The sequence below is a fragment of the Delphinus delphis genome, chromosome 6, assembly GCF_949987515.2.
Source record: "Delphinus delphis chromosome 6, mDelDel1.2, whole genome shotgun sequence".
NCBI classification, from domain to species: domain Eukaryota; kingdom Metazoa; phylum Chordata; class Mammalia; order Artiodactyla; family Delphinidae; genus Delphinus; species Delphinus delphis.
In genome coordinates, this window is record NC_082688.1 from 8,516,065 (window position 1) to 8,538,558 (window position 22,494).

The window sequence follows — 22,494 nt, forward strand, 5'->3', positions numbered from 1 at the left end:
TCCGGCTCCGGAATTCTGGCATTCTCTCCTGAAGAAATAGTCTTGAGTGGCTAGAGTTTCCTACTGTTCCCTCTGTGGCCCTAAATGATTGCTTTAGAATCCTACTGCTACTTCCTACATCCCTCTGATAAAATCCCTGCCTCCCGTCCACCCCCTACCCAAGGTCAGGTGTAGCTGAGCGTCCGGAAGGAACACGGCCGACTGAGCGGGGGAAGGTTCTAGAACAGGGGCAGAGCTGAGACGGCAGAGAAAGACCAGTGCCAGGAGCTTCCCTTCTGGTCACCTCTGCTGGTGGGTCATCTGCCACGTGTGGAAGGCAGTGGATGTGGGAGGAGACTGCAGAAGATATTTTCATATTAGGCTCATGGAACACTGTGAAAATCAAGCTCAGGCCAGCACTCCGACTGTCTCTTGAGGTGTGGACAGCAGCACTCCCAAGGCTGTGTGGATCAACCAGTGTCTCCCTCTGCTAAGTTACTGTGGGACACCCGACCACCACCCCAGGAGGGACTAGGGACAGGGTCCAACCTGCACAATGGAGCCAGGAGAGGCTGGGAAAGGTAAGGAGCCTAGAGAAAACCCTCAGGGCAGAGGCCTTGTTTGGGAGGGCTAGTGGCTAGTGGTTCTGCGGCCCTGGGCCAGCAGCACTGCTGCACTGGCCTGGCTCCAGAAAGGAGAAAGAGTGGCTTGAGACATCGACAGGCTGGGGGTGGCACGACACCAGGCGGCAGCCTGCGACAGCCACCCCCTCACCAAACACTCACTGCCTGTCAGACTCTACACTGCGTGCCTTCTGAATATCATTTCAATTTTGACGTTCCAGCGACGCTGGGATGGACGACTTATTATCCCCATCATATAGGTAAGGAAACTGAGGCCCAGAGGGCATGAAGTGGCTTGTCCAAGACTGCAGTGGCCTAGAACCCAGGTTGGTGTCACCCAAGCTCAAACCAGGAGGAGGAAGTACAGTCAGATCCCCGCCCCCAATCTGGTCCCTCCCCAGGCAGCAGCAGAGCTCAGTCCCAGTGACGAGAGTTGGCTGGAATACGGATAAAAGGAAACTCACAGACATGACTCTGAAGCAGCTAACACCGCGTGCACACGTGGGCAGAGGGCTTTAAAGTGTGACCCTGCCCAGGTGGCACAGCCCTGCAAAGTGAGAGCTAGTGTCACCTCTACCTTGTGGATGAGGCCAGTGAGCATCAGAGAGGTAAAGTGACAAAGCTGGAAACGGCATAGCTCGGATTTGACTTCAAAGCCTGGGCCCCTAATCTCTAGGGAACACTGTCAATATGTCAATAAAATTGATGCCCGAGGAAGGCGAGCCGTCTGTGTGTGGTGGGAAATACCCCAGGCATCCCGCACACCCTTCCGGGGCTTGTCAACCCGAGCCTGGCGGTGGGCCCAATGACAAGGGTCCAGGGGACCGGGAGAAGGTGCTGGGGTTTTCTCTGTCCTGTGCATGCTCCCGGCTTGGGGCTCTAACCTTGCCTGTCTTAGGTCTCAGGCTCTTCCAGGGAGCCCCAGCCCAGAGGGGCCCCATGTGATCCGAAGCCTGGGCAGGCTGTAAGCAGGGACGCTGAGTCTGCCAGCCTGCAAACCGGACTCTGGCCTTTGGCTCCACAGGAAAGACCAACCCTGGCAGCCACGTTAGGGTTACTGGAGAGTCTGCCCCCACTTGAGGTGGCTACGATACCTGCAAGATCTTCCTTGGAAGAGACTAGTCTCGGGGAGCTGCTTCCTGGCTCAATTCTGAGCGACAGTCTGAAAACAAAGATTTTCAAAAGATTAGATGGGCTCTGGTGTGTCAGGGGGTGGGGAGCAGAAGCTAACATGTGCACGCTTGGAACTGAGAAGGTGGACTGCTGCTAAGGGCTATTAAAGTCACAGAACCAGGAATACTCTGAGGTTGGCTCCAGCTCACAGCCATTTCCTTCCAATGTCCCCAGGGGATCTCCATGACCAAAAGATAATGGTTAAGGAAGACACAGTAAACAGTGTAATCATGGCCCATCATCTGCCGGGCACAGACGGCACAGTCTTCATTCTCAAGACAACGCTATAAACTAGGAACACCATCCCCGTCCTGTAGAGGAAGAAACTGAGGAGCATCGAAGTCAAGCAGCTTCCCCAGGATTCACAGGGCTAACAGGTGGCCGAGAGGGGACCTGGGCTGTCTGACCCCAAACCCCAAACCAGGGCGTTTAATCATTAGACTGCACTCTCTCTCAGACGCCCCCAGAGAGGCCTGACGCAATGGTTATTACTATTTTTTAAAAGCATCGATTAAGAACTTCTGGGTGAAAATGACAAGAGTGAAGCCGGCTGCCAGACTTCTCCCTCACCCAACAAAACGAACAAACAATTATAAAGGCTCAGGAGTGAAAGAACTCACCAGCTGCTGCTCAGCAAGGGAGGGGGTATAAACGGAAGCCATGAACTTCAGAAGCTCATAGCCAAGAAAAGAAAAAGTGGATCCTGGAGTCTAACCACGAGTCCTAACTCGGTGCGGCTCCTATCCTGCCCTCTGAGACTTCTTGGTGGGTCTGAGCGGGAGGCCTGCCCTTTCCCTCTTCTGACTGGCTGCAGATTCTGGAGAGAAACGGATGGGCCAGATGGATAGTGTAGGGAATACTCTGATGGAAGCGAAGCCTCCATGGCGGTGTGTGGGCGGGGGGATGATTCAAAACCTGAGGGTATCCTTTTCTGGAATGGGATACAGCCCGAAACTAGGTGGAGGAAACCCTGCTGTAGGCCTTTCAATAGAGCCGCTGTCTGTAATAAAACAGACCGCTTGCTCTCTGCCTCCATGGAGCCTGAGCCCTGCGTCCCCCCGCCGGCTGCACGAGAGGGCAGAGACTGAGAAGCCCTGGGCCTCACGGCCCAGCAGGAGGCAAACCAGCCCCTCTCACACCGGGGAGCAGGGTCAGACGTCGCCTCCCTTCATGAGAGCCGTGGAATATCCAGATGGAGCCTCTCACATGGAAGCAAGATGAAAAGAAACGGTGTGGCAAACGCTACAAGTGTCCTCTCAGGAAAAAGGGAAAGAGGAAAGAAGAGAGCATTGTCCAGATTCCCCAGCCTAGAAGGCAGCCCCGAGGCACACGAGGAAATCCCCCATGTCCTTGAGAACTCGGGCTGAATAAAACAAAACCCGAAAAATGAGATTAGAACACAAATGGGTAAGATGAAAGGGGAGATTGGAAACCTAGGGGAACAAACAAATCAAGGACTGAAACAAGACAGGACCGGAGGAATACCAGAGTAGAAACAGACCATCCCAGTGACTGTCGATGAAGAAGATGGAGATTATAGCCATAAGAAAGAAGCTGATGGATTTGGAAGGCAGAACATCCAACATATGGATTCCTGGAACGCTGGAAAGAGAAAAGCCAAGAAGTGGCACAGAAGTAGTCAAAGACAGAAACCAAAAGAATTCCTCTGTAATGAATAAAGAGCATCCCTGTTCCAGGGAAATCTGGTACAGAACCCTCCACTCCGAGGCATTCCTCTTGTGAAGCTTCTGAGCCTCAAGGAATTCTTCACCCACCAGGTAGACAAAACAAGTTGCTTATAAGAGGGAAAAAACAGACTGGCGTGAGCTTTGTCTACAACAGCATCCAGTGCCAGCAGGCAGTGGAGCAGCTCTGCGTGTCCTGGGGGAGGGAAGCAAAGGAGCCCAGCAAGTCAGATGCAAATGTTTTCATGAAAGAGATGAAAGTGTAGGACTTCCGAAAAACGTACTTCATGACGAAACCCGGCTTAATAAGGGATTGATTTAAAATAAAGACTCCAGGACTGGAGAAGTGACAGGTGGTAAGAATTGAAAATGTTTCGAAACACGAAACAGTAGGAATTATGATTCCTGAACATGAGGTGTATGTTATAAACTTGGATGACGTAGAAATAAGAAAACTCACAAGGATTTGGAAGATGGTGCAGTGGAGGTGAAGGGGGGGGAGCTTGCTAATGATCTCATCTTTCATGACCAGAGTCAACGGACTCTGCTCACCATGGAAATCTAGTTAAAACGGAGCTTAGGTACTCCAACCTCTTCATGTTTTTCCTGACCTCTTTTGTTAATCTTAGAAGGTCCTTTTAGGAAACAATATCTCTTGTGGTGGAGAAATATTTATTTGAAGAGCAGCAATTCCTTATGTTTTATTTCAGTTCCTTTTTCTGGTTAAATTAAAGTAAATACTTTTAATTAAAAATAGCAAGTGTGGTATAATCCAATTTTAATAAATTCTATTCTTGCATCCATCCACCTATCCATCCTTCTCCATATATATATATATATATATATATATGTATATATGTGTACTTTTATGCATAGAAAAATGTCCAAAATAATGTTCACTTGATGCCAACAGTCAGGCTTTCTAAGTGGTAGGAATTTGGGTAATTTTTCTTAAATAAAATAAAATAGACTAAAGGCTGAGGAAAACAAAGCACTGGTTGGGCTCCTTGGCCCAACGTCTCCAAAGCAGGTCGGGGCAACGTCATTAAGGTAAGAGCTAAGCCTGCGTCCTCTGGGGTGGGGACCAAGCCTCGGGGGGGTGAGTTGGGCCAGGGAGTGTGGGACGCTCAAGCAGAGTCACAAGCCCTGTGCGTCCCATGTCACTCAGAGCCAGGGTCTTCCTGGGAAGGGACTCCCTCAGTGGTCTGGGCACGGGGCAAGAACGCAGCCTTCCTCCCTGGGTTTGTCCACTTGGACCACAACAAAGGGCCTTTGTGCAATCCAAGCATTAGGTGCTGGGGGTGTTCAATGTCCTTCAGAACGGAAGGCGTTATTACTCACAACCTGCAGCTTGTCCAAGGATTATCTCATGGCCAGAAGTATTTATAGACCATTTTTCTCCTTAAAGGATATTAGTGTAAATGAAAAACTACTGTCTCCTTAACCGCATTATTGGCACATGAATGGAAAATATTACCCCCGATCCTAAGTGGGAATAATTTCCCACTCCGGGGTACTCTTTTCAGGAACAGCAAATGCTTTGTAAGTAAAAATGAGCAATTTGTGGCAAATGTAATTTTAATGGTAATCTCTGGCCTTTATTTATTGCTGTTATGATTATGTAACAGATCAAAATGTATTATATTCTATTGTAACAATATATTGTACAATAACAACTGAAGACATTATGTTTATGTTCCTAAAGATAGCCAATCATTAGAACCATGTGGGGAGCTTTGAAAAAATACGAATTTCCAGACCCTGCCCACCCCCCCCCCCCCACACACACACCTGGATGGCTAGAAGGCTTCCTAGGTGTCTCTGATCCACAGCCAGGGCTGAGATCCACTCCTGCAGAGGTGGCAGGTGAAAAACCTTGAACAGCCATTCCCAAGGTCTTGGTGAGTGAAAAGGGGTAACCTGGGGTGTCTCTAGTGGCCACAGCTCTCTACAGTTTCCAGTGACTTTAATGAAGACCAAATCATCAAGCTGATCAAATTTTTAGACACAAAACTGGAAGAGATTTAAAAATATATTGGATAGCAGGATTCAAAGGGATCAGGCATGGTTTACTGGAAGCAACCAGTAAGATGAGATTTAAAAGAATACATGTAAAGTTGACGTTTAGGGGGGAAAATGATCAGTTACAAGACGGCTGAGACTTGCCTCCATCATATATCAGGCCATATGAAAAGTCCCGAGGCTCTTAGCTGACCTCAAGCTCCAAGTGAGCCAAGAAGACATCCAGTCAATACGGCAGACAGACCCAACGTGAAAAATCTTCCTTCTGCCTCTAAATACATAGAAATGTTGGATAAATTCCCAGCTGCCACAAATGAAGAAAGAACTGAAAGCCAGAGCAGGTGAGTGGAAGATGAGGCCAAAGGGCCCACAGGGCTCTTCATGGGAACTGGGCCTATTCCACACGGGCTGCATGGGATGGAGACGGGGCCTCAGCCAGCGCCGGATGGCAAGAGTCCAGCAGCAAGCTGGGGCCCCAGGGAGCTGCCTCGTGCATGAAACAGGCTCTCGGAGAGCTCTGTTTGGCAGCCTGGAGATGTGGCTAGAAAGCTGTCCTTCCACTCAGCGCTGAGTGGGGGCAGGCACTCTTGACCTGGAGCACTAAGCCTGCACCACACCACACACAGCTGTGGAGCCCAAATTCATTCACGCTCCCCACTAGAGAAAGCCACGCTGAGAAGTTGACAGAACACCCTCCTCGGCCCGGTGGCGCCTGTGGGGCTGGGGCGGGTGGGAGGAGACACTCAGCAGCCCTGCTGTGGGCTCTGTGGGGTCAGAGGTCACCTTATGCACACGTGCTGCAGGGGAGGTGCCGGTGCAGCTGCAGTGACCTTCCGTTAGCCCTGCAGGGGGCCGGGGGCACTCACTTGTAGTTGTCGTCTTCCACAAACTTCTGGAGCTCTTCAATGTAGCGCACGGACTTCAGGTACTTCTGCACGTGGGGCAGGGTTGTGAGGTGGTCTGGAGGAGGAGGACAAAACCCAGGGGCTTCAGTCTCTCCCCATCCCCAGGCCCCCCATGAGAAGCTCCTTAGGGACTGAGACATATATTCAGTCTTTCAACAGTTGCTTATGATCCCTTAGGCTGGGCCTGTGCTGGGCCCAGAGGGGTCCCTCAGGAAGTGCCCCCCAGATGGCAGGGCCACAGACACCACACCCTGAGGTCACCACAGTTCCTTGGCTGGGGAAAGATGGGTCTTGGGGGAAAGATGGCCTCCAGCGAGGTGTGTGTGCCCTAAAACAGGTCTCCACTGGAGTAACTGGCCAAGCCTCCCATGCTTGCCCAACCCCGTGTGACAAGAATGCAAGAAGGAATGAACGCCATCCAGCCTGGTGTGCAGGCCCAACCCAGATCCTGGCACAGCCTGAGAGTCTGGCCCACGGGCTGGAGCTGCTGCACCCTAAGAGGAAAGGGAAGGACCTAGACGCTTGAGCGCCTGTTCTGTGCCAGGCTCTGCACCCAGTGATTTCTAGAAGCCATCTGCCTCAGCCTTTGCACCTGCCTCATTTCGGGGAGTAAGATGTCAACTGCACACAGGAGGAAGCCATGGCGACTTGCCATGTCACACTGCTGAGAAGTTCTGACCCCAGGTCACCTGCGGCCTCGGCCACACTGCCCTGTCTCTCTGTCCCACGGTGACTGACGTCAGGTGCCCCCCCCCCGACCGTCACAGTCACTGCACTCTTTCTGAGGGGTCCGTAAACCCTCCGTGATGCGCTCTGTCATTCTTTCCCCACAGGGTGGGACAGACCAGTTAAGGAGAGAGGTTGAGGCAGTGGAGGACGCTGTGGAGAGGAGTGGAGAAAGGGTGGGAAAGGGCCCTCGCTTTCCCGGGGCGGGGAGGGGGGGCGGGCGGGTGCATCCAGGTGCCGCAAGGAGCCCCGATGGCTCTGCCTCGTAACTGTGAGACTCTCGGCAGGTCATTCTCTTTCTCTAGGGCCTCGGTGTTCTCGTCTCTGAAATGGGGATAATGACCCCTGCTTCACGGAGCTGATGATGGGGAAGGGGCAGGGGAACCTAATGGTAGTAAGAGTGAGCATTTCCTGAGCTCTAATGAAATGCTGGGGTGGGCTAAGGGCTCTGCACAGTCATGTCCCCATCTTTACTATGAGAAAAGTTCAGACTTAGGCCAAAGTGACTTTTCAGGAGGCGGAGCCAAGACGTGAACCCACATCTGTCTGACCCCAAAGCTGTGTATGTAATTGCTCTGCTGGCCAGCAGGACCAGTGTCGAGGTCCTTGAGTGGAAAGGGCACTGGGAACACAGTCCCCTCCCTGTTCCTCTGGGCAGAAGAAGAGCTGGTCGGGAAGTGCGGGCGCTTGTAGGGGTGGCACTCATGAGCGGACCTTTGGCTTGTGTGGCCCCCCTGCAGTGGCCTTACCACATGGAGGCTGTTGGTTTCTCCCACCCTACGTACTGGAGGTGGTGTTGCTCTCTTCCTTGGCCCGCTTTGCTGCTTCCAGACTTTTACTCTCCCCCATCCTGTGAAAACCTGCTCCAAGGAGGCACACTCCTGCACCTCGGCCACCCTCCCCCTCTTCTCTGCTGACTTCTGCCGCCGGACGCCCTGGTCACTCAGGCCCATTCCTGGAGGGCCGGGGCACCTGGCTCCCAGTCAAGCCCCATCCCCCACCGTCCACATGGACGGCCCATCAGCATTGCCAGCAACACCTCCTCCAACCATCTCAGATGCCCACCATCACAGTCACCCTTTGTATCTGGTCACGTGTGGCAGAGCCTGGCCAGTTGTTGACCAAGTCATTTCCCTGTTCCCTCTAGGCCCGCAGCTACGTTGCATTCCTGGCCTCTCTCGGCAGAAGTGATGAGCACCACGTGCAAGTCTGGTCCATAAATCCCACTCTGGTATGATTCTCTCTCCTTCTGCATCTTCCAGCTGGATGTAGAGGTCAGTGGAGGACTCGGGGCCATGGGACACGGCAGAGCCACGAGATAGAGGAGCCCAAGTACCTGAATCTGCTTGGAGGAGAGCCACCCAGGAGGTGCCCACAAAGCTCTTCATGAATGAAGGACCTGGGCTCTGCCACTCATTGGACGTGTGACCTTAGACAAGTGACTACACTGTCTTCAGCCTCAGTGTCCTCATCTGAGATGTTACCAGAGATGGTAACGTCTGAGATGTTACCAGAGATGGTAACATCTAGTTTGCATAGTCTCTGAAGATCAAACATACTTATAAAAGATCCAGAACGTGTTTGATACTCAAGATATCAAAGTGAAAAGCTTTGTGGAGACTACCTGGTTTCTAGAGCTTTCTCACTGACAAGGTGCGGGACCCAAATTTCGGTGATGTAAGATTTCACAATTCCAACACCAGGGGTACTAACCGTAGCTGCAGGAAACTTGTAAATCCGCAATTATTCGGAGAATATTGTTCATCTGATTGGATCTTTGTTCGTTTTCCATGATGCTGCCTGAGGCAGGATATGCAGAATCAATGTAGATTAAATCCAGAAGATAGATGCCTAAAATTAAGGAAGATATTTAATGATGGTAGGTGTTCACCATAAATCAGAACAAAATGGCACAAAACAGAACTGCTGTGCTAGAAGGTATAGGGTGACATGGAAAAATGCGGTATGATTTGGGCTTCAATTCCAGTCCTGACTACTAACTCTTCACACAGACTGCTCAACTTTAAATCAAACATCTGAGCAACCACCAAAATGAATGCTGGCAAGATTTTAGCATTTCTAGTTCATACACTCTCCAGCAACAAGGGTTATTACCTGTAACCCAACTGGAAAATAACAGGACACGAAAGGGATGAATGAATGCTTGTGTTTCTTACCAACCACTGCAGTTTAATAGGTCTAAGTTGTCATATCCAGGAGGACACTGTCTGAATTCAGTTTTTCATTTATTCACTTAGCTGTGTGTCTACTTGTTTATCTATCTGTCCACAGATACACATACATACACCCCAAATCATAAATTAAAGAACAAAAGAAGAAATCGAAAAAGCAACTGTCCTTGGTACAAAGAACTAAGGCTAGACAGAGAATTCTCCTGAGGGTGCTTAATAAGAAAATAACGTGTGATATGAAAACACTGCTGTGATAGGCCAGCGCAGAGCCTCAGCATGGTCTCATGGCATCACCCCAGGGGGAATTCGGGACAAGCCACCTGGCCAGGGATGAGAAAACAGGACTGGCTGTGTGGTGTGGCCCAGCTGACTGGCTTGCTGCAGGGTCGGGTCGCACTTTAGTCTCTCTGGAGATGTGCATGGACAACGGGTGACATATCCTTCCGGCAACCCCCCATGAGTACTGCCACTACACCGTTAATATTGGTGGGGTTGAGCAGGAGTAGTGATGTAAAGTAGAATTTAAGGCAGAAAACATTGAACAAGGCAAAGAGGAGTGATTGATATTAATGAAAGGCACAGTGGACTGAGAAGATATAATGATTACTAACTTCTATGCATAAAGCAACATTGCACCAAAATATACAAAGCAAAAAAGTGCCAAAAATGAAAAGTGAATTCAAGAAAGCCACAAACATGGAGGGAGCCTTTGGTATGTCTCTTTGAGAATTTGTGTGTGTGTGTGTGTGTGTGTGTGTGTGTGCGTACACATATGTATATACATACAAAAATATACACATATATATATACATGCATCTACAGATATACATATGTATGTGTCCATATATAAATGTAGTATTTAAGTAACAAGATTAACAAGCTTGGTGTTATATAAATAAAAATATAATCCTTTTTAAATACTCATGGAATGCTTACAAACACTGATTATATGCTAGTCTATAAAAAAATGCTCAATAAGCTCCAAAAAGTAAATGTCATATTATCTGCTCTCTTTGACCTTACAGTACATCTAGGATTTAACAATATAGAAAAAATTCTAACCGTTTGTTAAACACACACACACACACACACACACACACACACACACACACACACACAAACACACACACACTCATAAGCAACTCTCAGGTCAAATAAAAAACAAAAAAATCTAAAATAAGAAATCTATTCAAAGATAATGACAATAAGAACACTACATATCAAAATTTATGGGATCAGACCAAAGTGGTAATCAGAGGAAAATTTATAGCCTTGAAAGTTTACTATTAAACTACTAAGAATGATAACAAATGTAATTAACCAGGTACTTAATATTAAAGCTGTAGGTTTTCTGCATGGCTGGACAAACACTGCACTGACTTACGCATTCATTATGTTATTTGTTCTTATAAAACCCATTTTACAGAGGAAGAAAAGGAAATGCACAGAGGATGTTTAACTCGTTCCAGGTCACATAGCCGGTAAATGATGGGGATGGGAGCTGAACCCAAGCCTGCCTCCGCAGAGTACATGCTTCCTGCCATCGCAGTGGACTGCTGGTGCTGGATACCATGAGTCATTCGTCCGCTTTTAAAATAGCCACACATTTTTACGGGAAACTGTTAATCACAGAAACATATGCTAGCACTTCTCATAGGAATCATTTCCACTTCCCTTCTTTTTAGTGGCACCATGTTTCCAAAATTTTAAAAATTAGAAGTCATTTCCCTTGTATAGAAGCTCCAAGTTTGGAACATTTAAGTCCACAGATTTATTACTTCTCGACCTTGTTTTTCCTCTCCCCTCTTAAAAATGTAACTCAGCTACCTCCCCAAGGATTCAGCAACGGCAATCCCGAAAATCCCATTAACGCTTCAACCACAACAAAAAGTACCCCCTAGTGCTGAGCATGAGGTGAGGGGATAAGGGACACGAGGCAGCTTTGTTCCAGAGGCCAACGTTGTGCAGACCCGAACGCAGCTGGCTCTGAGCAGCAGAGTGAACCTCAGCCCGGGAGCAGGGTCACCAAGGAGCAGGATATGGGAAAGGGAGAGAACTGACGCTTCCTGGGATTTGCTACAAGACGGGAACCTCCTCCTCTCCTCTCCTGTGGTCCTCCCATCGACCCCATGGGGAGGTTAAGGAGAAAACTAAAGTTCAGAGAGATTAAGAAATGAGCCTGAGGCCTCACAGCGAGTGTGTTGGATTTGAACCCAGGTCTGTCTGGCTCCAGTGCCTGTTCCGACCCACTCACCGGACATGAGAAACACACGAGGAATCAGCTGCCTTTTCTCAAATAACACCCCCGGCGTGGAAGGCTCACCCTCCTCTGCCCTGTGAGGACTGGGGCTGGCCCCTCTGCATCCTCTCAGGTCCTGGCTCTGCAAACAGAGGCCAGAAGAAGCTCGCCTTCGAAGGGGCCGAACACCATTTCCACCCCAGCTTCTGCCTGTCCCCTCAGGGCATGGGGAGCTCACTACTTCATAAGAGCAAACCCCACTGTAGAGTGTTCATCACCCTCCTCCACAAAACACCTATCTGTTCCCCTGACCTGAGAGTCCAGGCCAGGGCCACCACAGGTGAGGACGGAGGGGACCTCCCAAAGGAGGCCTCCTGGCCCTGGCGGCCGGGGCAGACCCCAAGCCTCAGCAACACCGGACAGAATTCCCCTATGAACAGCCTGTCACTCCCAAAGCAGCAAATCTGCAGGTAATACTGCACAAATCCAGAGAAATCTTCCCAGTATTGTCATTAGCCTGTAACTGGAAATATTTAAAGGCCTAAACCATGATGAAATCATTAGAATAGCCCCTCCCACTTGTACTTGGCCAGAGCAGCGCGAAGCCTGACACACAGCACTCACCACAGCCACCATTAGATACTGACTGGCCTCGTTCATGTGTCTACTGTCTGATTCCCCCATCAGACTTTATTAAAACCCCTCTGAGGAGGAAGCGTCCTGCTCCACAAGCTCAACCCCAGCGGCTGGAACAGAGCACACAGGAGCTGCTTGGTGAACATTAGTTGAAAGAAGGAAGGTATGAATGAAGGCATACTTTAGGCCACAAAATAACCTTACAAAGCACATCATTACCCTCATTTCAGAGCTGAAGAAAGAGACACGGGGAGTCAAGTGATGATTATAATAAGACTGAGCACTTACTGTGTTCCAGGTCCTAAACTAAGAGCTTTGCCCTGTTTGTTGATTTGCCATAACCATGCTGTTATCAGGGAGGTTTTATCTCTGCTTTACAGAGGAAGAAGCTGAAGCTGAGAGCGCTGCGTCGCTTGTCTGAGATCACACAGCTGGGAAGTGGCACAGGCAAGATTTGAACACAGGTCAGGCCAGGCTGCCATACTGTCACGTCCTTCTTTGACCCCAGCTAGATCCCCTGGAGCCTGGCAGCTGGTGAGGCAGGATGGGGCACAGCCGACCCCACAGGCATCCAGGCCATGGCTCTCCCTGCTTGACACCCCCTTGGGGTCAACATTCTCCAGGAGGGCTGACGACTACATGGTGGCTGCACCGTCCACCTCCTCCCCGTGGCCTCCCTGGCACCCATCGTGACACATCTGTCCCAGGTCCCATCGTCAGCGGGCCCACCATGGCCTGGGGGCCCTGCCAGCTCTGCCCCGTGACACACAGCTGTGGTGGAAGTGGGAGAGTGTGGGGCTTGGAGCCAGGAGACCTGGAACACTGGCTCTGCCGCCTACCAGCTGGGTGGCCTCAGGCAAGCCTTTTTGCCTCCTGGGACCTGTGTTTCCTTGACTGTGACTGGGGATAATGATGGTGATTGTGAAGTCTCCCGGCCCAGGGCCTGGACCACTGAGGTGCCTGTGAAGCTGAGCTGACCCCGAGCCTGGCTCCATGGCGAGGCCCCACTTGGAACTGGAGCGGGACGCCCGTGGGAGAGACGCACCCAGCCGGGTTTGCCGTAACTGTGGATGGCGCCCAGATGCTGACCACGTGTGGCCACCTACCTCAGACGACCAGCTCTGGGAACTTCCGTCTGGATTGAGACAGCACAGCTGGGATGTCTCAGCTCCCTTCCTTTTACACAGCGTTACTGTGGCAAAAGACACCGTGTTGTTGGCCTTGTCAAGACGGACAGTAACTGGACCAGCTACTGGCCCTGGCGGCCGTGAGGCTGAGCAGTGCCAGGGGCTGGAGCTGGACTGGGAGGTGCAGACGCATTGGAGGAAACAACCGTAATACTAACAGCCACTGTCTGCGACAGGAGAGGCTGGCCTTGCTTGTACCGCAGCATCCTCACCGCAACTGGCACAGCACAGTAGGTGTTCTCACTTCTTCATTTTACAGATTAGGGAATGGAAGCTTACAGAGCAGAAGTGACACATCTAAGACCGTACAACCTACAAGTGAGGGAATCAGGATTTGAATTCATGCCCGCCTGACCCCAAAAATTTGGGACAGAGAGCAGTGCTGAAAGCTGAGGGCTGGGAGTCCTGGCTGGCACAGGGACAAGGGTGCCAGAGTCAGAGCTGGGGCTGCGAGGACCCCTCCCGTGGCCTGCCACCCACGCGAGGACACGGCTGGCAGCCGGCATCCACTCTGTGGCTCGCCTGCCTGCAGACTCAACCTCCTGTGAGATGGACAGCTACCCAGAATATGTTCTGTTCCCTCCTGCCACACCCCACACAGGGCCTGGTGACACTGCTGTGGCTGCAGCAGGGGTGCCAACCAGCCTGCCACGGTGAGGCAGAGAGCCCCGGGGCCGGGGATGAGCAGCCCTCCGCTGGCTCTGCTGTGGATGCCTCCCCAGCTGGGTTGGTCCCAAGCCCAGGGGCATGTGGCCAAACCTTCTTCCTGACAGTGAATCCAGGCCCCCCGCCAGGGGTGTCCACAAGACACCCTGGCCCTGAGGAGGGAGTGTCAGGCTGACAAAGGAGGTGCTCTCCTGAACAGACCCTTCTCTTAAGCTGGGGGACACAGGCTCCGTGGTGCAGAGCCTGCTTGAAGCTGGGCGCTCCCAGTCTCCCAGAGCCAAAGCCTGCGGCTGGCACCTGGCTTCACCGCCAGCCCAGAAATTCACTGCTCTCTTGTTTCTCCCATCGCCACCCGTCTCACTTCCATCCCGAGTCTGGTTTTGGTTTTTCTCACACAGCTATCTATTTAATAAGGAAAATTCTGCTGTGTTGAGGGGAAAAAACCTTCCACAGCATAAAAATATGCCACATTTCCATCTTATGCTTTCCATTTTCTTTCTCTCTTTCTTTTAAAGTTTGAGATGAAAGACTTTTTTCCCATGTTCTCCTGCTCTGCTTTGAAAAGATCATTTTCAAACTTCAGAAATGAGGAGTGCTGGCACCCGGAACTATACTTGTGTGGTTTGATCACATAAACTCCTGATAAATTCCAAATGAAATAACAGAGCAGCAGCTCATTAAGGTTTTGTTTTTGGTTTTTTGTTTTTTTTTTTTTTTTATGAGCGCACAAAGCGATGCCATCGACTGCAGAAGGAGATCTCAGTGGGCGGCTCACGCTCCCTGTCTGATGCAGAAGACTGAGTGTTAATTAGTGCCCGTTAATTAGTATCAGTTGTGTAAAACACGGACTTCAGAACAAATCCTCATCTAAAGAATATTATTCCTCAAGTGAAATGTGTTGGAAGCTGGCTGACACTGAGACAAACATTTCCCAGGTCTGCAGAAAGGGGGCGGGGCCAGGCAGTCACACCTCAGGTGGTCAGAGGCCATGTTTCTTAGAGGAGCACATGGCCTCCTGTTTTTCTTGGTGTTGGGGCCGGTGAATCGCAAAGGTACGTGAACAAAGCCTTGCAGCCCACAGAGAATCTCCTCTGGCTCCCCAGGTCAAATGAGGACACAACCACAGATTCCCGCCCGCCGCCCCCCCCCCCCCCCCCCAGCCCTGGGGATTACCTGGTAATCTACAGGGGCAATGGGATGGCCTACTGTTTGCAAAGGTTCTCCTAAGAGCTGTGGGATGGTGTAGCATGTGCTGGTATTCTGACCAGCAGTAAGAAAGGGCATAAGGAGAGGGCATTAATCTGGTGATTATTATTCGGCTTGTTTTGTGCCAGACACTGTGCTAAGTAAATTACACGTACTATCTAATTTAATCCTTCAACAATTCTATTGGCAGTAGAGAAGAAACTGGTACTTTTTGTCTGCCTAACATCTATTCCCAATTCTTTTTTTTTTTTTTTAATTTATTCCCAATTCTTTTGGAAACAGCCTTCACTTTTCCTCTGGGGGAAACCATACCTCCCATACTTGTAACCCATGTGGTTTTGGTAGGTCTGAAGCAATTTCATTCCATCCCCTGCCCCAGGGGTAAAAACAAATTTTAAAAACGAACCATTTGGGAAAGGAAAAAAACACTCCCAAAAATTCAGAGATGAAAGAAGGAATTAAAATCACAAACTATCTACATATAGGATGCAATCAAAATCACATAACTCTGCTCAGAGAAAAATTCTAGGTCTCAAATGCTTATATTAATAATTAAGAAAGATAAAAAAGAAATGAACTTAGTGTTCATTATAGAGAACTAAAAAGAACAAAACAAAAGAAAGTAGGAGAAAGCATTAAAAATATAAAATCAGAAATATTTATCACTGCAGAGTGATAAATAAAACTGAAAGTTGGTTCTTTGAAAAAGTCAATAAAGTAGACAATCTTTGGTATGTATGATGGAGGAAAAAACAAAAGGTAAAAACACAGATGTGCATTGTTAGGGTTGAGACAAGGGATATGATTTCAAATATGGAGGAGAAGTTAAAATAGTGGTATGTGCAATTTTTATGCCAACATATTTGAAAATGTAGATGAAATGTGTGCTTACTAGGAAAATCTATCTTCCCAAAATTGTCTCAAGAAGGGGCAAAACCTTCAACTCACCAAATAAAGAGAAAATATTAACAATATTAAGAAAGATACCATGATTAAAAAGTACATTATCCAAATGGTTTTATGGACCCATCCATTAAACTGTAAAAGAAAAACCGAATATTACTTAAACTGTTCCAGAGCACAGGAAAAGTCGGAAATATGTGCAGTTCTTTTTATGACTCGAGCATAACCATTATATCAAAACCTGACAGACATGGCATAAAAAAGAGACCAATATCATTAATAAATAAAGATCCAAATAAAACGTTAGCAAATAAAACTCACCAGTGTTTTAAAATAATAAAAATAGCAAATCAAATTAGCAGTATCTTGAAGCAAACAGGTTTACTACAGGATTGCAATGGTATTTCAACAAATGATCTTGAGAGATGCTGAAAAGTCACTGATAACTTTAGTATCTATTCCTGATAAAGCACTAAGCTAGGAACAGACTTCCTTAATATGACAGAGGATGCGTGGTAGAAACACTAACACAATCTTCTTAACGTTGAATTCCTATTGAGAGGAACAAGTCAAGAATACTTGCCATTCTGCTATAATTTAACACTATTCTAGATGCACAAATCTATGAGCTAAGACAAAGAAATGTGGTATAAACATTAAAGACACATGTAACATTGTCATTATTTCCAGGATACATAATTAGTTACCATATTAATTATATAATTAAGTAATCTAGGATAATCAACTGGAAAACTATTACAACTAAATAATAGAGTTAAGTTCAAAGTAAATATACATAAATCACTAGCATTCCTTTTTTTATTAAAAAAATTTTTTTGACTTCTTTATTGAAGTATAATTGCTTTACAATGGTGTGTTAGTTTCTGCTGTATAACAAAGTGAATCAGCTATATGTATACATATATCCCCATATCCCCTCCCTCTTGCACCTCCCTCCTACCCTCCCTATCCCACCCCTCTAGGTGGTCACAAAGCACCGAGCTGATCTCCCTGTGCTATGCGGCTGCTTCCCACTCGCTATCTGTTTTACATTTGGTAGTGTATATATGTCAATGCTACTCTCCCACTTCATCCCAGCTTACCCTTCCCCCTCCCCATCTCCTCAAGTCCATTCTCTGTGTCTGCATCTTCATTTCTGTCCTGCTCCTAGGTTCGTCAGAACCTTTTTTTTTTTTTTGATTCCATATATATGTGTTAGCATACGGTATATGTTTTTCTTTTTCTGACTTACTTCACTCTGTATGACAGACTCTATGTCCATCTACCTCACTACAAATAACTCAATTTTGTTTCTTTCTATGGCTGAGTAATATTCCATTGTGTATATGTGCCACATCTTCTTTATCCATTCATCTGCTGGTGGACACTAGGTTGCTTCCATGTCCTGGCTATTGTAAATAGAGCTGCAGTGAACACTGTCGTACATGACTCTTTTTGAATTATGGTTTTCACAGGGTATATGCCCAGGAGTGGGATTGCTGGGTCGTATGGTAGTTCTATTTTTAGTTTTTTAAGGAACCTCCATACTGTTCTCCATAGTGGCTGTATCAATTTACATTCCCACCAACAGTGCAAGACAGTTCCCTTTTCTCCACACCCTCTCCAGCATTTATTGTTTGTAGATTTTTTGATGATGGCCATTCTGACTGGTGTGAGGTGATATCTCATTGTAGTTTTGATTTGCATTTCTCTAATGATTAGTGATGTTGAGCATCCTTTCATGTGTTTGTTGGTAACATGATGTTTGTTTTTTTTTTGACTTGAATTATATATATATATATATATATATATATATATATATATATATATACATATTTTGTTTTTAATACAGCAGGTTTTTTTTTTTTTTTTTTTTTGTGGTACGCAGGCCTCTCACTGTTGTGGCCTCTCCCGTTGCGGAGCACAGGCTCCGGACGCGCAGGCTCAGCGGCCATGGCTCACGGGCCCAGCCGCTCCGTGGCATGTGGGATCTTCCCGGACCGGGGCACGAACCCGTGTCCCCTGCATCGGCAGGCGGACTCTCAACCACTGCGCCACCAGGGAAGCCCTAGCAGGTTCTTATTAGTCATCAATTTTATACACATCAGTGTATACATGTCAATCCCAATCTCCCAATTCATCACACCCCCATCCCCACGCCCCCACTGCTTTCCCACCTTGGTGTCCATACGTTTGTTCTCTACATCTGTGTCTCAGTTTCTGCTCTGCAAACCGGTTCATCTGTACCATTTTTCTAGGTTCCACCTATATGTGTTAATATACAATATTTGTTTTTCCCTTTCTGACTTACTTCACTCTGTTTGACAGTCTCTAGATCCAACATGATGTGTTTTTAAGTGAACAAATCTGGTATGACTATACACACATATATACACACACACCCCTATACTGATACACACATACACACACCCTACATTGAAATACACACACAGAAACACCTATATTGAGATACACACACACACGCACCCCTATATTGATACACACACACACACACCCTCCCTATAGTGAGGTACATACACACCCCACATTGAGATACACACAGACACACACACACACCCCTATACTGAGATACACACACATACACACACAACCCCCATATTGAGATACACACCCCCCCCTATATTGAGCTACACACACACACACACACACACACACACACACACACACACACGAAAGAGAGAGAGAGAGAATATATTGCCCAATCTGTTAACAGCAACCATCTTCAGGGATAGTTTAGGGTTATTTTTTGTTTTATACAATTTTATATTTTTTCAGCCTTTAGCTATGAATATGTACTACTTTTAGAAATAGAAAAGAACAAGGTCTCTATCTCTCCTTCTTTCTTCAAAAAAGCAAACACTTTTTTGGCAGGGAGAAGGGACGTAATAGTTGACGCAAATGATTTTCCAACCATTCTCAGCTCCTGTTGAAAACCCGGTCTTTAGTTTTTGATGTAAAGGCCACAAACCTCTACCGACTACCTGTGATCTGTCTCCAGGCCATTGTTCACACTTCATTATCACCTTTGGTCTCCACCTCTAACCCATTTCGCCCTGTGATTTCTCAAACCCAATCAGATCGTACCCTTCCTCAATTAAAAATTACCCAACAACTCTCCCTCTGCAGGTGTTCACGGCTCCTGGGTTCCATCCCTCGCCGCCTGCTTCTCTGGGCTTTCCTCCCGCCCTCCTCTCATGTGATGCTCTAGCTGGGTGCGGGCCCCGTGTGTCTGGCTCCCTGGACCAGCCCTCTGCTTCGTGCCTCTGAGCTTGGCAGAGCTGTGTCCACCCCATGCCCACTCGGCCTCCTTTTCTGGCTGTTAGCGGGCTCCTCCTGGGCTCTCAGAGCACGCGCCCTCCCCTCGATTACAGTATTTATCACACACTCTTTGAGGGCCAGGTCTGCATCTTTTCCGCCTCTGCATTCTCAAGGGCCCAGCACAGGGTAGGGGACGACCAAACGGGACGCTGAGTCTTTATCTGCACATATATGACTCTTTATTCTGGCCACCGAAATCCCACTGCTCAGTGGATAAGAGTGGCCGTGGCTGCCAAGCACCCCACTCCACAGCCACCCTAACAGGGTCAGCCCTGTGTTCTGGTGTCTCCAAGCTAAATACCCATATTTCTCAGTGCTATGAAGGGCTTCCAGAGGAGCTAACGTCACCAAAAGGAAACGCAAGATGATTCCCCCAGTGAAAGCCTCGGAAACCTGCCTCATGTTGGGTAGAACCGAGGCTGCCCATGTGCCAAGGAAAACACTCTCCAGCTTGTCTTTCCAACCCTGGCTCAAGGATTCGCTACTGTGCACAGAAAGGCTCCCTGGACGTCCGAGGCCACCAGGATTCCAGCCAGAGAATGAGCTCACAGACGGCTGCTTCAATCACCAAAGTATTTTCCACTTCCCCAAATGCGCTCACGTATCTGCGACCACACTTCACCTAGTCTTTAAGTATAACAAAAAAATAATGGAGGCAAAGGCAAAACTGTCAGATGTATTCATTGCTCAATGGAAACTGTGTAACAAAACACGACATTCTAAACCTCAATCACCAATCCCTGCATTCTCTGGGAAACAAGCAACAGATTTGTGGAGGGTTAGCTAGATCTAAACTGATTTTCACTATCTGAAAGCAAATTCTTTTCTGATTTTGCTGAAATGAAATACTGAAAGACTCTCCCTGGGCCCCCTGGGAAGAAAGAAGGCATCCGACTACTAATTTATTTGTGGTTTTCAGGCTCAGGTGTTTTGATCTCTCCCTGCCTTTCTTGATGTAGATGAGAGGATGGGAGTCCCACAGGACTGTCCCGGGAAACCGCTTTCAGAGAACAGGGGCTCCTGTGGCCCTACCGTGGGGGCCATCTCTGTGGGCCCTGCCCTGCTGCAGGTCACACTGGAGACCCTCCCTGGCCCAGCCAGATCCAGCTGGCCCAGGGCCAGCCCAGCCTTTTCCAGCCCTAGGCCATAGTCTCGGTCTGTAGGGGGCGCTACTCCCACGAAGCCTGTGGGCCGATCTCACCAGGGCAGGAGAAGCACACGCCCCCACCAGCAGGGGACGCTGGAAGTAGTCATGCTGTTGCTAGTCTGGGATTGTCTGTTGGGTGGGATGGGAGGGTGGAGGGGAGCCGGGCTGTCACTGGCTGGAATCATGCGTCAGACTGGAAGGCCCACCCACACCTACTCTCTTTGTGTTACCTGCCCACCCCCCCACCCCTGCCCCGGCCCACTAGACTCAACGCCCTTGGGAAATGATTCAAAACACCTGACCCCCATGACTCTGGGCTCCTGGTCACCTCCTTGAGACCTAGACCTCTACTCTGGTTGGTTCTCCAGCACCAACTTTCCTCAGTCCTGGCTCCTCCCCTTCTTCACAGCACACTGCCCTTCCAGCAGGCTTTGGGGCCAACACTACCCTTACTAGGACATTCATTCCTGGCTATACCATCGGAGGGTGATTTGCAGGGAAGAGAGAGGCCGAAGTGGCAGGAGAGCATGTCTACTGACCAATCAGAAGTGGTGGGGAGCTAGATGGAAGGCGGCGGGTCCCTGTGGGGAGAGGAAGCTTCAAGGGCACAGGGTGATGTGCTCAGGGACCAGCCTACTAGGTGATGTGAAAGGGCATTAGTGCTACAAATATTTACTAAGTGCTTCCCACATTCTGGACACAGGGGTATAGACAGGCACGGTCCCTGACCTCATGAGGTGTACTAGCCGGCAGATGCATTCAACAGAGGCATTAGTTACACAAATAATTAAGGGCACAGAACTGCTAAAAAATAATACTCTAGTGCATACTTACTTTGGGGAATTATCCTCAGGTGCCCATGAGCGACCCCAGAGGAACCAGTGGTGTATGATACAGAGATGGGCAGGTCCCTGCCTCAGTCTCTCTACTCAATTCCAGAGATGCTAAGTAACCTGCCCAAGGTCACTCAGCACAGACATGGCAGAGGTAGGATTTGAGCCCAGGTCTTTGGCCTAGGGCCAACACTCTTATGGACTATGTTATGTGTGTTACTTATAGCTCAATACATGGAGGAGTGATACTGAAACTCGAGGCATCTGTGTTCAAATCCTGGCATTGTCACTTATTTGTTCAGTGTGATCCCGGGTGAGTTCTTCAACTGCTTTCTTCCTCTGGGAAATGGAGACAGTAGCTTCTCACAGGGCTGAGGTGAAGACTCAGGACCTAACGCACAGGAGAGGGGCTGGCGTAGTATCTAGATAAAGCAGGCACTCAATGAAGTGACTTGCAAAAAAAAAAAAACCAAAAACACCAACAACTTTAAGAGGTGATGGGGGTACATACCTGTTTCTGAAAACCTTCCAGAAGAGACCAGACAGCCCCTCATAGAGCCTCCCCTGACTTATCACTAAAACTTTTGTGAATAGAAAAAAAGAAGAAAACCACCCCATTAGCTAAGACTGATGGACGGCTTTATTGCTGGAACCTAGGAAGAAACTGAATAGACTACGGGCAGATGTAGAGGACAGAAGTTGAGCAAATGTAGACCTTGCCAATGTGTGCCTCCCAGGGCCTGTCCCCAGACTCAGAGAACCAGCGATATAAAAGCATGAAAACTCGGGTCAATGACCAGTACACTGCCCAGCAGGGGCTGACCTGAGGGGCTCTAGGACTTTCCCCTCCACCTTCTCACACCCATTTGCAGATGGCTACCCCCAGAAAAGAACTAAAGCATGTCCAAGAGGGAAAACCAAATGCCTACTGATAAGCCCCAAAGATGAATAGATTTCACCTTGGTCAAGGACGCATTCAGAAGAAAGAAAATCCAGTAAGGGGCACATGGAAAAATACTGCCAAATAACAGGG

General features: G+C 48.5%; 1 protein-coding gene across 2 annotated transcripts in view; it reads right to left on the reverse strand.

Annotated features, from left to right (window-relative positions):
• Positions 1 to 22,494, reverse strand: part of RALGPS1 (Ral GEF with PH domain and SH3 binding motif 1) — a 329,731-nt gene that overhangs the window by 44,508 nt on the left and 262,729 nt on the right. For both annotated transcript variants that reach the window (XM_060014138.1, XM_060014137.1), the window contains exons 9-11: positions 8,827 to 8,964; positions 6,349 to 6,442; positions 1,697 to 1,764 (exon numbers count right to left, since the gene is read on the reverse strand). In XM_060014138.1, coding sequence (XP_059870121.1) covers positions 1,697 to 1,764; positions 6,349 to 6,442; positions 8,827 to 8,964 — 300 coding nt within the window. The remainder of the gene's footprint in view (positions 1 to 1,696; positions 1,765 to 6,348; positions 6,443 to 8,826; positions 8,965 to 22,494) is intronic.